The sequence below is a fragment of the Eulemur rufifrons genome, chromosome 1 (genome assembly GCF_041146395.1).
Source record: "Eulemur rufifrons isolate Redbay chromosome 1, OSU_ERuf_1, whole genome shotgun sequence".
NCBI lineage: Eukaryota > Metazoa > Chordata > Mammalia > Primates > Lemuridae > Eulemur > Eulemur rufifrons.
This window is the reverse complement of record NC_090983.1, coordinates 100,881,458-100,895,418: the sequence shown is the minus strand read 5'-3', so window position 1 is coordinate 100,895,418 and position 13,961 is coordinate 100,881,458. Positions and strand designations below refer to the sequence as shown.

Genomic DNA, 13,961 nt, shown 5'->3' with positions numbered 1-13,961 from the left:
GTAGCTATTCTCAGGCTTTTCATTCATTAGTCGCAGGCTTCTTTTCCGAGGTGCCGTGGGCTCCGTGTGGGCTCCGTGTGGGCTCCGTGTGGGCTCCGTGTGGGCTCCGTGTGGGCACACGTGCGTGCTGTGAACACAGGGCTCTAGGAAATGCTCCTTTTGGCAGCGGCCCCTTTGCCACCCCTCTGAACCGAGAGGCCAGCTGTCGCTCCCTTTGTTCTGCGGCCTGGCTCGCGGTCCAGAGTAGCAGTGTGTCCCCAGGGAGGCTGGCCTTTCCTTCCCGGCTTCCTCGTCCTCTCCTGACCCCAAGGTGCCTCCGGCCTCACCCTCCAGCTCTGGACCTCTGGCCAAGCCTCCCGCCCAGGGATAGGCGAGGCCAGAGCGCCAGGTCCCCCATGGTGCCCAGACACTCTGGGCTGCTGCCCAGTCCCTCTCCACGTGGCGGTGCCAAGCTGTCCGGGCTGCTATTTCCCTGAGAGGCTGCTGGCAGCGCGCAGGGAAGGAAGCACTGAGGACGCGGAGGGGCATCTCAGCCACTGAGGTAGAACAGGTGAGGGGCGTGGGCCGGGAGGTCCCTTCCACACGCTGCCCTTCTTCCCATCCCCCCACGCCCCTTTCCCCTGCATGCTCACGCCAATGTCGCTAATGTTGGGGTCAGGGAACCGCCCTGGAGTGGCCTGTCCCCTGGTTTAGCCTCCCATGCCGTCAGTGAGGTGGCACCAGGACGGGAGAACCTCACCTTGGCTGTACTGGCCTTCTGCCGGTGAGGCCACCTGTGGACAGGTCGGGCCTGGGAGCAGACAGCTGACCTGTACTCTGGACAGAGGTTGGAGAGGCTCCGACGGGAGGGTCATTATGGAACGGAGACGCAAAATGAACCCCAGTATGTGGATGGAATATTCTTGGAGGCAGGGAGCAGCTGCGGTCCCTGCAGGCGAAAACTCTGTGGTCAATGGGCCCAAGTGGTTTCTTGTGGGACACCTGAGGTCATGAGGGCTCGAGGTGCAAAAATGTGGCATTCCTGAATGTCTGCTGGGGGCTGCTCTCGGCTACTCTTGTTCCAAACCTGGGCATTGAATGAAGTCTGTCCCACAGCTAAGGCAGCAGCGAGATGGCGTTTTCCTCCCGGAGCGGAGGCCAGGCCTTCGTGACTCTCTGAGGCTCTGTGGCCCAGCTCCGCCTCTCAGTAAATGACACTCCCAGGAAGGCTTCTGTGTCCGCCCCAGACTACAGGGAATCTCTGGGTCTCTCTCTCTTTTTTTTTAATTATAAATTCTTTATTCTTCTTTTTAATTTTTTTTTTTCTTAGTCCCCGTAGGGACGGTCAAAAATTGCCAACGCTGATTATATTGCAAGTTGTCATGTCGGGGCATTGGGACAAGTTTTCAGTTAGCAATAACCACGCCCCAGATGAACCTCGCTGGCTGTGACACTGCAGCTGCGCAAAGCTGGGCTCTAGCCGTTTGTTCTCAAACCGTCGGAAGAAGTAGTGGCTCGTCATTCTGACTTCTGTCACTGAACTGTCTTGTGGCCCAGAGAGAAGGTCGTTTCGTGCTGGTCAGACGTAGCAGTTCTGAGGGTGCGCTCATACTTTCAAAGAGAAACATTTACTTTTCAAAACAGCAGATGTCCTGACATCTGTGGGTGCCAGAGCCGGGTGCCGCTCCCTCTTCTTCCTCCGGCCGGGCCTGGCCAGGCAGGGGAGGGGCCCCAGCTGGAGGGGGCCAGGCCTTCCCTGCTCTTCCCTGGTGCCTCCCCCCCCATGCCACTTCTCCAATAAACTTCAGCCTAGCTCAGGGTTTCCAGGCCGCATGCCCCGAGAGGGAAATGCCTAAACCAGCTTTGGGGCAGAGGCCCGTTGGGTAGAACGGCTGTCACCTGGGGCCATCCTTAAATGGGCATGACACCTGTTCCACCCTGGGAAGGCACCCTGGCTCCTGCCCCAGGGCCTACGCTGTGGTGGGAGGCCCCAAGACCTCCTCAGGGCCATGAGGCCTTCTCCTTTCCCTGCCATCGCATGGGGGCAGGGCTTTGGCTCTGGATACCGGAGGGGGCCACTTGAGGCACTCTGAGGCCTCTGGGCTCTCCCCATCTTCACACTACTGAAGGGCCATGCCGTTCGAGGGAAGCCCAGCCCCCTCTTGGCCCCCTGAGGCCCAGGCACTGGGCTGGCGCAGGCGGCTGTTGGCTGGAGTAGGGAGAGAGGGGCAGGGTGGGGAAACTGGGGCAGGCATTGCCTGCGGAGGGGGTGCTCACCTACCCTGAGCCCCAGAGCCCCTGCACCTCCATCACCTTCTAGGACAGCTCGCTGGGGCCCAGCCTCGGCCTCAGACATCTCCGAGCCCCACCTGTCCCGTTCTGAATCACCACCCTGAGTGTCCTCTTCCCTCCCTGCCCTCCCCACTTCCAGCTGTTGCCCATTCTCTGCCTCCCTTCAGAGCAGTTACAACATTCTCTGCCACCTTCATTGTCCCCTTTGAGGTGAGGGGTGCTCCTGAGGGTGGGGCAATGCAGGGACGCCACCTGCCCCTCCCCAGGTGGGTGCAGGCCCCTCACTCCCAGGGGCTTGCTCTTGCCCAAACCCAGACGCCTCCCCCTCTGCACAGCGCAGCGCAGCCTGCGCACAGGGCAGCTGCTCCTCCTCGGAGCTCTTTCCCTCCCGGCTTCACAGCATCTCCCCCTCCTGTTCTTCCTCACTGCCGGCTGCCCTGCTCAGTCTCCCGTGCTCCCCCGACCTCTCCCTCTTGGGGGGCACGACACCTTTAGGGCCATCATTGAGCCCCAGGGTTGAAATTCTCTCTGCACCAAACCTTCCACAACTGTGCCAGAGAGTGGCTCTCCTCTGAGAGCCAGGTTTACAGAGGCCGCCGCCATCTCCCCTCGATGCCCACAGGCCTCTGCCGCAAGATCCTAAATGCAAGGTCACCCCTCGACAGCCTGCCCTGGCTGCCCCACTGCGGCCAACAGCCAGGAAAGCAAGGGCACCTGTGAGTTATCTTGACCCCCCACGCCCGCCACACTCACACCTGTTACACACACACCTGCCACACAACGGCCACACCGGCGCCAGCCTCCTCCACACATCCAAATCCTCAGCAAATCCTGTTGGTTGTAAAACAGACCCTGTATCTGACCCTTCTTGCCATCTCTACTGTCCCTCCAGGGCCTCCTGGATGCTCACAGTGCCTCTCATCAGACCATCCCTGCAGCCACTCACAGCAGCCAGGGAATCTTCCCATTGACGTTTTGCTACGAAAAATTTCAAGCACTCATCAAAGTGGAATACTCAAGATAGGACTGAGATGCTCCCATTAATATCATAGTAGACTTACTTTACCAGCTCTCTCTTCATCTGTCCATCCCTTTACCCACCCATCTTGAGGTTTTGTTTTGTTTTGTTTTGCTTGGAGACAGAGTCTTGCTCTGTCACCCAGGCTGGAATGCAGTGGCGTCATCATAGCTGACTGCAGCCTCAAACTCCTGGGCTCAAGCGATCCTCCTGCCTCAGTCTCTGGAGTAGCTCGGACGACAGGGCCGTGCCACTGTGCCCAGTTCATGTTGATTTCAAAAATGTATTTCAAAGTAAGTTACAGACATCAGCACCTTTCCACCTAAACACTTCAGCATGCACATCATTAACCAGAGTTCAATATTGTTAACAGTTTTTTTTCTTTTGCGGTAAAATTTACACACAATGAAATGAACAAATCTTAACCATATATTCTGTGAATTTTGACAAACACATACACACTCATGTGACCTAAACCCCATGAAGACATTTACCATTGCCCCAGACAGCTCCCACATGCTCCTTCCCAGTCAATCCCTGCCCCCATCCCATCCCAAGGGAGTCCCCATTCTGAATTTTTCCACCATTGACTAATCTCACCTTTTCTATTCTAGAACTTGCTACAGATGGAGCAGGTGCTGCTTTTTCATTCAGAGTTACGTTCTGGGTTTCACTCTAGTTGCCAGCGTGTTATGTCTGCCTTTGCTCAGCTCTCCCCCGCCCTTCCAAGGGTGGAATCCAAACTCTTCGGTGGCCCTGGCGCCCTGCCACCTGGAGGCCTCTCTCCCTTATTCCCCTCCCCCCACATTTTCCAGATGCGCTGGCCTTCTTTCCGACCTTGAGTACCCCAAGCTCATTCCCAACTCAGGGCTGCTGCACTTGCCGCTCCTTCTCCCGGATGCTTTTCCTGCAGGTGGTTGCAGGGCTGGGTCTTCACCAGGTTTTAGCTCAAATGCCACCTGCTCACAAGCCTTCCTTGCCTCTCCGCTCTACAGCAGCCCCTTCCCCTGTTGTCCTTTTCTCTGCAGCACTGATCCCTGTCTAAAATCAAGTTTGAGTATTTATTTGTTTGTTCCTTGTCCATCCCTTACCCTCTGCTGAACTCCATGACAGCCTGGTCCATGTCTTCTTGCTCCCCACTGCACCTCCAGTCCCTACATGGCATAAATGCTCTTGAATGAATGAGCACAGGAATGTATAAATGGCCCACTGCCTGGCAACTGCAGCCTCTGTATCTCTCTGAGCAGGGCCCACAGTCCCCAGTAGCTCTCACGAGTTTGCCTGGGCTGGGGAGGAGCCTGGCTGGGTGGCTGGGTAAGCAGTGGAGTGCCCTAGTTTGGCCACAGGCAGATCCGTGTGTGCTCAGCAATCACAGGAAGGGAGGATTTCAGGCAGGAATGGGGTCCCCGGAAGGAGATAGTGGGGCCTCTGGTGTCTTGCCCTGTTCTTTTCATCCTCTTTAGTTGCACAAGACCCCAGTGCTTGATTAACCACCTGGCAGTGTATTTCTGACGCCCGGCCGCAGCGTGCCTGCGCCTCTGCGTCAGTGATCGTGTAAAGCTTTTCTCCCCCTAGGGCAGATGAACCAAGAAATCATCCATACTTATGCTTAATCAACCACCACGTTATAGTCAAACAGAATCAGCTAAGACACAATTGCAGAAAGAAATAACAACTGCAAACCACACTCGTTTCAAGATCAACTACCTCCGGAACAGGTGTCTTTTCCAAGCTTATTTCTGCAGACAGAACTGCATGTTACTATCAACTCATCTTTCTGAATTCCACTGTTAGTTTATTTGTGGCGTTCTACTTGGAACGGTCAGTTCTGGATAGTCTTTTCCGGTTGCGGAGACTGGAGGTATTAATAATACCTGTTAACACATGGGGCTGCCCAGCCCCGGCCGGCAGGGCGGTATTCGGGCTGCTTCAGTCGGGAGCCACGCTCCACTGCGCAGCAGGGGTTATCTGCCCTTAGTCTGGTGCGGATGTTTTGTTCTGTTTGTTTAATCTTCTCAGCATAGATCCCCTAAATGGTTTTATATCATCAGGCTATTTTAACGCCTCTTACTGTGGCTTGTCTATAGCGCTTCATTATAGAAAGTCCCTGGCTGTCCTCTGCAACATCGGCATTGGGTTTTGTCATTTTGAAGGTACCTTTTGCTTAGTTAGGGGATGGCTCACACACTTAGATGAAATGCGTATTCCCCGGGGAGGGCATGGCGGGCATCTGAGTGTGAACGCCCCTGGTCCTTGGCCTCCCTGGGGGCGGGACGGCGTGGACTGCTGTCCTCGGTGGGTGCCGTGCCCCGGGAGGGAGGCACCCAGGAATAAAGACAGGCTGTCCTGGCCCGGCTCGGTGGGAACTCTGGCTTGGGAGGCCGGGCGGGGAGGTGGTCTCACCATCGCCCCCACGCATCCCCCCGCAAGTGTTCCGGTCCCGGGTGGGCCCAGGGACCGCGGGGGTGGGGGCTCCGGGCGGGGCGTCCCGGGGGCGTGGAGGGGGTGCTTGCTCGCGTTTATTATAACTTCACTCCCTTTAAAAGGAAAACTATGCCCGGAATCCGGGAGGTGGTGAGCGGAGCCCGGGTGGGGAGGACGTGACCCACGCCCGCCGCCGGCCGCGCTCGCTCGGGTGTCCCTGGAGCTGGGCTGCGCGGGTGGTCGGGTGGCCACCCACCCCCACCTCCCCCACCTCCCCCACCTCCCCCACCACCGCCACCACCCCCACCTCGCAGGCCCGCCCCGCCACCCCAGTCCCCCCTCGCCCCCATCTCGCGGGCGGGGCGGGGCGGGCGGGCGGAGCCGCTCTTGGCCTTTTTTAGGCGTCTCCCTCCTCCGCGCCCGGGCGGCTGGCGGGCGCTCGGCTGGCGGCGGCGGCAGAGGGAGTTCCGAGGCGACCCCTGCCCAACGCGCGCAGCCACCATGACGGGAAGGTAACGACCCCACTGGCGCCCCCCGGCCGGGAGGCGGGCTGCGGGACCCGGCCCAAGGAGCTGCTCCCCTGTTCGCCCCGCGACTCCACCCGACCCCGCCTCCCCGGCCGCTGGACCCGGGCTCAGACCCTCGCAGCGCGCCCGTCGGGCAGGGTCCCCCCAGCCCGCGGCATCTCTTCCTCGGGGCGGGTGCGGCAGCAGCAGGTGGAGCCCTGTCCGACCCGCCGCCTAACCCTGCACCGTGCGACAGCCATCCCCTCACTGATGGAAAACCGGGCCCCGAGCAGGCAGGACACTTGCCCGAGGTCACACAGCAACCAAAGGGCGAAGTTAAAACCCTTCCCGTGGTCGTAGGCTTCCACCGACTTCCCCAAGCCCCGCCGTGTAGTCCTGGGTCAGCCGTGGTGTCTGGAGGTTGTTTCCTCCTCTGCAAACCTGGGGTGGTAGAAATGTTAAAAATGGTAAAGGGTGTGGGGACATGGCCAGAACTGCGCACAAGCGCCAGCTGCGCGGGGGCGGGTTGGGGACAGGGAACTCCCCAGGCCCGTCTCCTCTCTCAGGCCTCTTGTTGCCATTTCGCAGATGAGATAACCAGAGGCCACAGAGGCTGAGTGACTCAGGAGGCCGGTCACATGTCCACCAGTGTCCAGCCAGCGTTGGCCTCTGCAGACCTTTCTGGAACATGGCTGGGTACAAGGGATGACTCAGGCTGAGTGGGAGGGGCTGCTCTCTGAGGCCCATGGCCCCTTCCAGCCAAGTCCTGGCAGGAAGTTGCTCTTCTTCCCAACCCTGTGACTTAGGGCTCCTGGGGAAGGAGGGAGCCCCAGGCCCTTGGCTTTGCTGGGAAAGGGGCTTGGGGAGTGGAGGGCAGTGCCCAGGCCCCAAATCCTACGGAGGCGCAGGGTGGTCCCAGGCCTGCAGGGGTGCTGCCTCTGACTGCCCTTAAGGCTGTGGCCTGAGGTCTCTGGGCAGCCCCGGGAGCCCATAATAGCATGTGAGGTGCCACCTGGTGAGTCCTGCCCTTCAGATGCCCTTCAGTGCCCACTCCCGGATCCTGTCTTCCCAAGGCCAGCTCCCCCGACTTGGAGACACCCCCAAACCTTGGCCAGGGTCCCTCTGTACAGTGAGATAGGGGGACGCATCCCCGGGAGAGTGGCAGCTGTGGGCCCACAGACTGCCTGTGGTCACCCCCAGGGTGCTGGGGGAGCCCTGCCTCCTGTTCCCCACAGGGCTCCCCTGCCAGCTCCCGGTTCCCGTCCTCAGTTTTCTAGGAAAAGAAAGGAGAGAAAGGAACAGGGGCAGAGCCAGGAGCAGCCAGAGCAGCAGTGTTGAGGCGGGGTGGGGTTCATGGAGGTGGTTACCTGGGGTCCAGGAAGGATCAGAAATAAGGCAGCGCTACTTCAGCAGGAAGTGGGCGGGCATCGGAGACCTGGCAGCACCTCTGTTCTCCCACAGGGGTCAGCTCACCGGAGTCCCCTGGGCCTTCCCTGGAGATGGACTGGCCGGGAAGGCAGGGGTGGGGGAGCAGGGCCGCCCGCCCTCACTGCTGCGGGGCCCTGGGTCTGAGAAGTGTTGGTCACCAAACCACCAGGGACGATAGCCTTTGGAGAACACTGTCGGAGTTTTCCTGCTCATCTTAGGGAATTAGGAAAAACCTAGAAACATAAAGATAACAGAAACATAAAAAGGAAGGAAAACCCAGAGTTACACTGCTTGGCGCCACCCTTTATGAACATTTTGGTGGCTTTCTGCAGTTCTTTCTTGGCGTGTGTGTGTGTGTGTGTGTGTGATGTGGCTGTGAGCCGTCTGTGAGCGTACTTTACAGCTGCAGCCTCCCTCGAAGTGTCCCCAGCTGCACGCGTGCCCGTGCCGCGTCCCTGTGCTCCACACGGAGCCGGGCCAGGCTGCTGGCGAGGAACGGGCACCCGACTCGGCCTTCGGAGCAGGGGAGGTTTTTCCTGTCCCAGAAGCTATGAAGTTTCGTTTTCACTGTTTCATGCCAGGAGGCTGCTCCATGTCCACTGTCCTCGAATGATACCAGGCAGTTCCACACGCCCGGCGCCTGGCTCTCCCCACATCCCCGCCACCCCCTTACTGTCTGGAGCCTGGCTGCCCTTGGGGAGCACCCCTGCTGCTCGCACACCTGCAGGGGCTCTGCCTGCTCGTTCTCCCCAGGACCCCAGCAGGCAAGAGCAGAGTGAGGGCAGTGGGAGCCACCAAAGTGACCTGGAGTGGCGTGTGTGTAGAGAAAAGGGCTGCTGAGGGGGGCAGAAGAGGAGGCAGACTCAGGGGTGATGGCAGAGGGGTGGGTACCGGGGGGCAGAGTGCAGAGGAAGCCCTGATTGTGGTGGCAGGCCTGGAAGTGGACAGCACCCTCGGTTTGGGTGTGCAGTGCTTGAAGAGCTGTGGCAGGTCTAAGGGGACGCCCCGGGAGGCAGCTGGATGTGAGGGGCTGAAGCCCACGAGAGCGCTGAGCTGGGCAGAAGAGCGGATGTGGCCTAGAGCGTGCTGTGGTTGCCAATGGATGGACAGGGCATGCCCTCCGAAGAGAGGGGCTCTGCCCCGGCCTGCGACCCAGGGACTTTGGGACTTCAAACCCCAGGATCTTTGACTGTCGCAGCAGCAGGGACATTTGGCATTACCTTTGCTCTACAGGGAAGATATTAAGGCCACGTCCGTAGGGACTCAGCCATCCCTGGCACTCCTGGCAATGGAGCCTGGGTGTTGGCGCCCACGGCAGTGCGAGCTCAATGGCTTTGCCTGCCATAGCATGCAGTGCCACCTGCCATGTGACAGTCACGCACTGAGGCTGTCGTATGCTATACTATGTGCTGAGCCTGTGCTTGGTACAGCGTAGAGCGGGCTGCTAGATCCCAGCCCTCGTATCCACCAGTCTTGTCCCTCCCCCCCTGGGCGAGGAGCACGCCCAGGGGCAGCCAGAGCTCTCAGCAGAGCACATGGGCTGCGATGGAGTCTGGAGTCCAGGTTTAAGCAAAGTGTGAAGTGAGTGACAAATGATGTGGCTTGTGAAGATGTGGCATAGCTGAGCCCTGAGCCCCAGATGGGCCAGGTGGGCCCCGCCCAGGGCCCCTCTCCTCCTCCCCTTTCCTTCTACTTCTAGAGCTGACCCACCTCCTCTGACTGGCCAGCGGCACAAGGGGGCATGGAGGGCCCGGTCTGTGTCGGGTGTCCAGTCCCGTGGTGTCAATACCGCACCTCAGCTCGTTTCAAGCTAGCAACACAGCAGTCACAGTTTGCAGAATTCCTGGAAATTTAACAATCAGCACCTGTGCGCCGGCCGGCAGGATGGCCCAGGCACCACTGTGGAGGGGGCTCCTGCTTCCTGCTTCCTTCTGTGACTCTGTCTGTGCTGACCCTTGCTTAGCTCTTCCTCTCCAGGTGGGAGAGGGGACAAAGGGAGGCACATAACTCATTCTGTTTAGGCATAGCTTTGCTCAAGCTCAATGTTCACTTGAAGTGACTTACTCAATGGATGCCTTAGTGAGACACTTCCGTGAGATGATTCCGTCATCTTGCTGAGATGAGATGACTGCATGTATGTAAGGAAAACCAGCCATATGTCCTTACCCATGCTTGAGGGTCATACAAATATGCCGGTATTTTCACTGTAACAATGTTTTAGTTTTAAACTAAGAAAGTAAAATCGTTCAAAGTCAAATTCCCTGTGGAGTTGGAATTTGTCATTCATCAGAGGCAGGCAAAGGGACTGAGTTGTGCTCAGCCTCCCTGGAGAGTCAGGTGGAGCGCTGGCTCTGCAGGACAGCCTGTCGCGGTGTCTCTGCCTCTGCCCTGGGCCGATGGCACGCACCCTGGGGCCGCAGGGTGGCAGCCCTGGCCTCGGTCCCTGCCTCTAGGAAGCTACATAACTGCATTCTTCATTATTTGTGTGTGTTTTTTTTAATTTGAGAAATAATTCACATATTATAAAATTCATCTTTTTAGAGTATACAGTTCAGTGGCTTTTAGTACATTCACAAGATTGGGCAACCGTCACCACTAATTCCAGAACATTTTAATCATCTCTAAAAGAAACCAAGTATCCATTTGTAGTCAGTCCTCCCTCCTCCCAGCCTGGCAGCCACGAATCTGCTTTCTGTGCCTACACATTTGCCTGTTCTGGACATTTCGTGTAAATGGAACCGTACTTCACGTGGCCTTTTGTGCCTGGCTTCTTTCATTTAGCAGAATGTTGTCGAGTTTCATCCATGTTGTAGCACACGTCAGTACTCATTCTGTTTTCCTTTTTTTCGCTAGTCATTTTTTTGCTAGTCAAGTGAAGCAGTGGGAGTGGAGAAGGAACAAAGAAATCTGTAACTGGTTGTGAGCAATTAGTTGTAAATACCATTGTACTTGGACTGACCTATTCTTTCTTTTGGCTAAATGACATCCCATTGTATGGATGTACCATATTTTGTTTATTCATTCATTTGTGGTGGACATTTGAATTGTTTCCACTTTTTGGCTACTATGAATAATGCTGCTATGAACATTCCTACACAAGTTTTTGTGTGAATATATTTTTTTCTCCTTTGTTGAGCTCATACCTAGGACTGGAATTGCTGGATCATATGGTAACTCTATATTAGACTTTTTGAGGAACTGCCAAGTTGTTTTCCAAATATTGTAATTGAACAATTTTACATTTATATTCCATTACTGGTGTATATTCCATTGGAATGTATGAAGGTTCCAATTTTTCAGCATCCTTACTAACCCTTGTTATTGTCTGGGTGTGAACTGCTGTCATTTGTGGTTTTGATTTTCCTTTCCCTAATGACTAATGTTTGGCATGTTTTTATGTGTCTGTTGACCACTTGTATATCTTCTTTGGAGAAATAGCTATTCAAATCCTCTGCCCATTTTTTAGTTGGGCTGTCTTTTTATTGTTGAACTGTAAGAATTCTTTATATATTTGGATATTAGACACATCAGATATATGAGTTGTAAATATTTTCTCCTTTTCTGTGGATTTTTTTCATTTTCTTGATTAAAACTTTAATGCACAAGTTTTAAATTTTGATGAAGTCCAATTTATTTACTTATTCTTTAGCTGCTTGATTTTTTGTTGTCATATCTAGGAAACTATAGCCTAATCCTAGGTCATGAGATGAAAATATCTATGTTTTATTTTAGGAGTTTCATACTTTTAGCTCTAACATTTAGGGTTTTGATCCATTGTGAGTTAATTTTTATATAGGGCATGAAGTACGGGTTTAAAATAAATTTTTTGCATATAGCTGTTAAGATGTTGTTAAGACTGTTCTTTCTCATTGAATGGTCTTGGTACTCTTGTTGAAAATCAGTTGACCACAGATGTATATGATTAGTCCTGTGCTCTCAACACTATTCTGTTGATGTCTGTGTCTGTCCTTGTGCCAGTGCCACACTGTCTTGATTATTTCAACTCTGTAGTAAGTTTTGAAATTGGGAAGCACGAGTCCTCAGACTTTGTTCTTTTTCAAGTCGTTTTGGTTATTCTGGGTCCCTTGAATTTTCATATCAATTTTAGGATCAGCTTGTCTATTTCTGTAAAAAAAAAAAGGCAGTTAGAATTTTGATAGGGATTGCATTGAAACCTTAGATCAATTTGGTGCGGTGTGTGGTATTGCCATCTTAACAATATTAAATTTTCCAATCCATGGACGTGAAATATCTTTCCATTTATTTAGGTCTTCTTTAATTTCTTTCAACAATGTTTTGTAGTTTTCAGTGAATAAGTCTTGCATTTCTTTTGTTAAACTTATTCTTAATTGTTTTATTCTTTTTGATGCTATCATAAATGGGATTTTTAAACTAATTTCCTATCAGATTTCTCATTGCTAGTGATTTTTGCATATTGATCTTATATCCTGCAGATTTGCTGAACTTGTTTATTAGCTGTAATAGGGTTTTTTGGGGGGGGAAATCTTTAGAGTTTTCTATATATATGAGTATGTGATATGCAAATAAATATAGTTTTATGTCTCCCTCTCCAATCTTTTTGTCCTTGCCAGAACCTCCAGTGCAATTTTGAAAACAAGTGGTAAGATTGGACATCTTTGTCTTGTTCTTGACCTTAGGGAGAAAGTATTCATTTTTCTCACTACTAAGTATGATGTTCACTGTAGGTTTTTTGTAGATGCCCTTTATCATTGAGGAAGTTCCCTTCTGTTCCTAATTTCTTGAGTGTTCTTATCATGAAAGGGTGTTGGATTTTGTCAGATGTGTTTTCTGCATCTTTTAAGATGATCATGTAGTGTTTTCCCTGTATTCTATGGATATGGTATAGTACACTGGTTTTTTTAGTATTAAACCAACCCTATATTCTGAGGATAAATTCCATTTGCTCATGGTGTATAACACTTTTTATAGACTGCTAGATTTGCTTACGGTATTTTGTTGAGGATGTTTGCATCTATATTCATAAGGGATATTGGTCTATAGCTTTCTTGAGATGTCCATGTCTGGTTTTGATATCAAGGTAATACTGACCTCATAGAATGAATTTTGAAGTGTTCTCTCCTGGTCTTTTTTTTTTTTTTTTTTTTTTTAAGATTCTGTGAAGGATTGGTGTTAATTCTACGTCAGCATTTGGTAGAATTCACCAGTGAAGTCATATGGTTCTGAGATTTTCTTTGTGGAAAGTTTCTTAGTTAATAACTCAGTCTCTTTACTTGTTCCTGGTCTGTTTGGATTTCCCATTTCTTCTTGAGTCCATTTTAGTAGTTTGTGTCCTTCTAGGAAGTTCTTCATTTCAGCTAGGTTATTTAATTTACTGGCATGCAGTTGTTTATAATATTCTGTTCTGCTCCCTCCTGACTGGAAATGTGGGCTGTTATTATTCGAGGCAGCCATGGAGTTAGAGAGCAGGGATAAGGGACTAGAGTAAGTTAAAATACCACCACCTCACTGTTATTACAAGATTCATCTGTTTTTCTTGATCAAATGCTCCCAGGGTTACTGCAAGTCTTTGGTGAATTTGCAGAGTTCTGAAAAAGGAGATCTGACTATTTCTGCTAGCTTTTTGATTGCTTTTATGGAGAGACAAACTTCTGGAGATCCTCACTCCGCCATTTTTTGCTGGCATCACTCGTACTGTGTTTTCGCAGCTATGTCCTCTAGAGCCAGAGTGCTGGCTGGGAAGCCCCGCGTGGCCCCCACCCCTACCCCTGCAGTAGCGCAGGCTGCAGAATGGGTGGCAAGGCTGTGCAGAGATTTGGGATTTGGGCTCAATCAGGCTCTAAGGCACCCTCGATTTCTGATAGCTTCTGCCGCCCCCTTTTACAGCAAATATTTGTTGAATTGATTAGTAATAGGTTATTAAGTATGAAACGTCTGATTTTCTTAAATACTAAGTTTGACAGTTGATATCTCTGACATTTCACTTTGACACATCTTGTTTTATTTTTATTGTGAAGGTACAGCCTCAGTCAAATGCATGTTGTGGCTTGTGATTATCTTTCAAAATTTTTTTAGAGCACTTTTTGTGAAACCATGGATAAGTCAAAAATTCATGTTATTTTCCAATATGAGTTCCATTGTGGAACCAATGAAGCGCAGACAACTTGAAATATCAATGAAGTGTTTGAGAAGGGTGTGGCTAATGAACGCACAGTACGTCGATGGTTTGAGAAGTTACATTCTGGTGATTTTAATCTTGAACATGAGCCATGTGGGCAACCTGAGACCAAGGATGATAAGGAAAGCTGTAGTGGAAGCGAATCCATCTCAACCTA

The 13,961-nt window shown here is 52.5% G+C and overlaps 1 protein-coding gene and 1 non-coding gene across 3 annotated transcripts in view; one reads left to right on the top strand and one right to left on the bottom strand.

The window, feature by feature from the left end:
- Positions 1–1,309: 1,309 nt before the first annotated feature.
- LOC138387624 (U4 spliceosomal RNA) lies at positions 1,310–1,450 on the bottom strand. Its single transcript, XR_011233940.1, has one exon. It is a non-coding gene; the product is annotated as a U4 spliceosomal RNA (small nuclear RNA).
- Positions 1,451–6,151: 4,701 nt separating this feature from the next.
- LIMS2 (LIM zinc finger domain containing 2) overlaps positions 6,152–13,961 on the top strand; it is a 32,043-nt gene continuing 24,233 nt past the window's right edge. For both annotated transcript variants that reach the window (XM_069464214.1, XM_069464068.1), the window contains exon 1: positions 6,152–6,225. Coding sequence is in view for 1 of the 2 variants with exons in the window: in XM_069464068.1 (XP_069320169.1) it covers positions 6,215–6,225 (11 nt within the window). In the remaining variant the exon portion in view is untranslated. The remainder of the gene's footprint in view (positions 6,226–13,961) is intronic.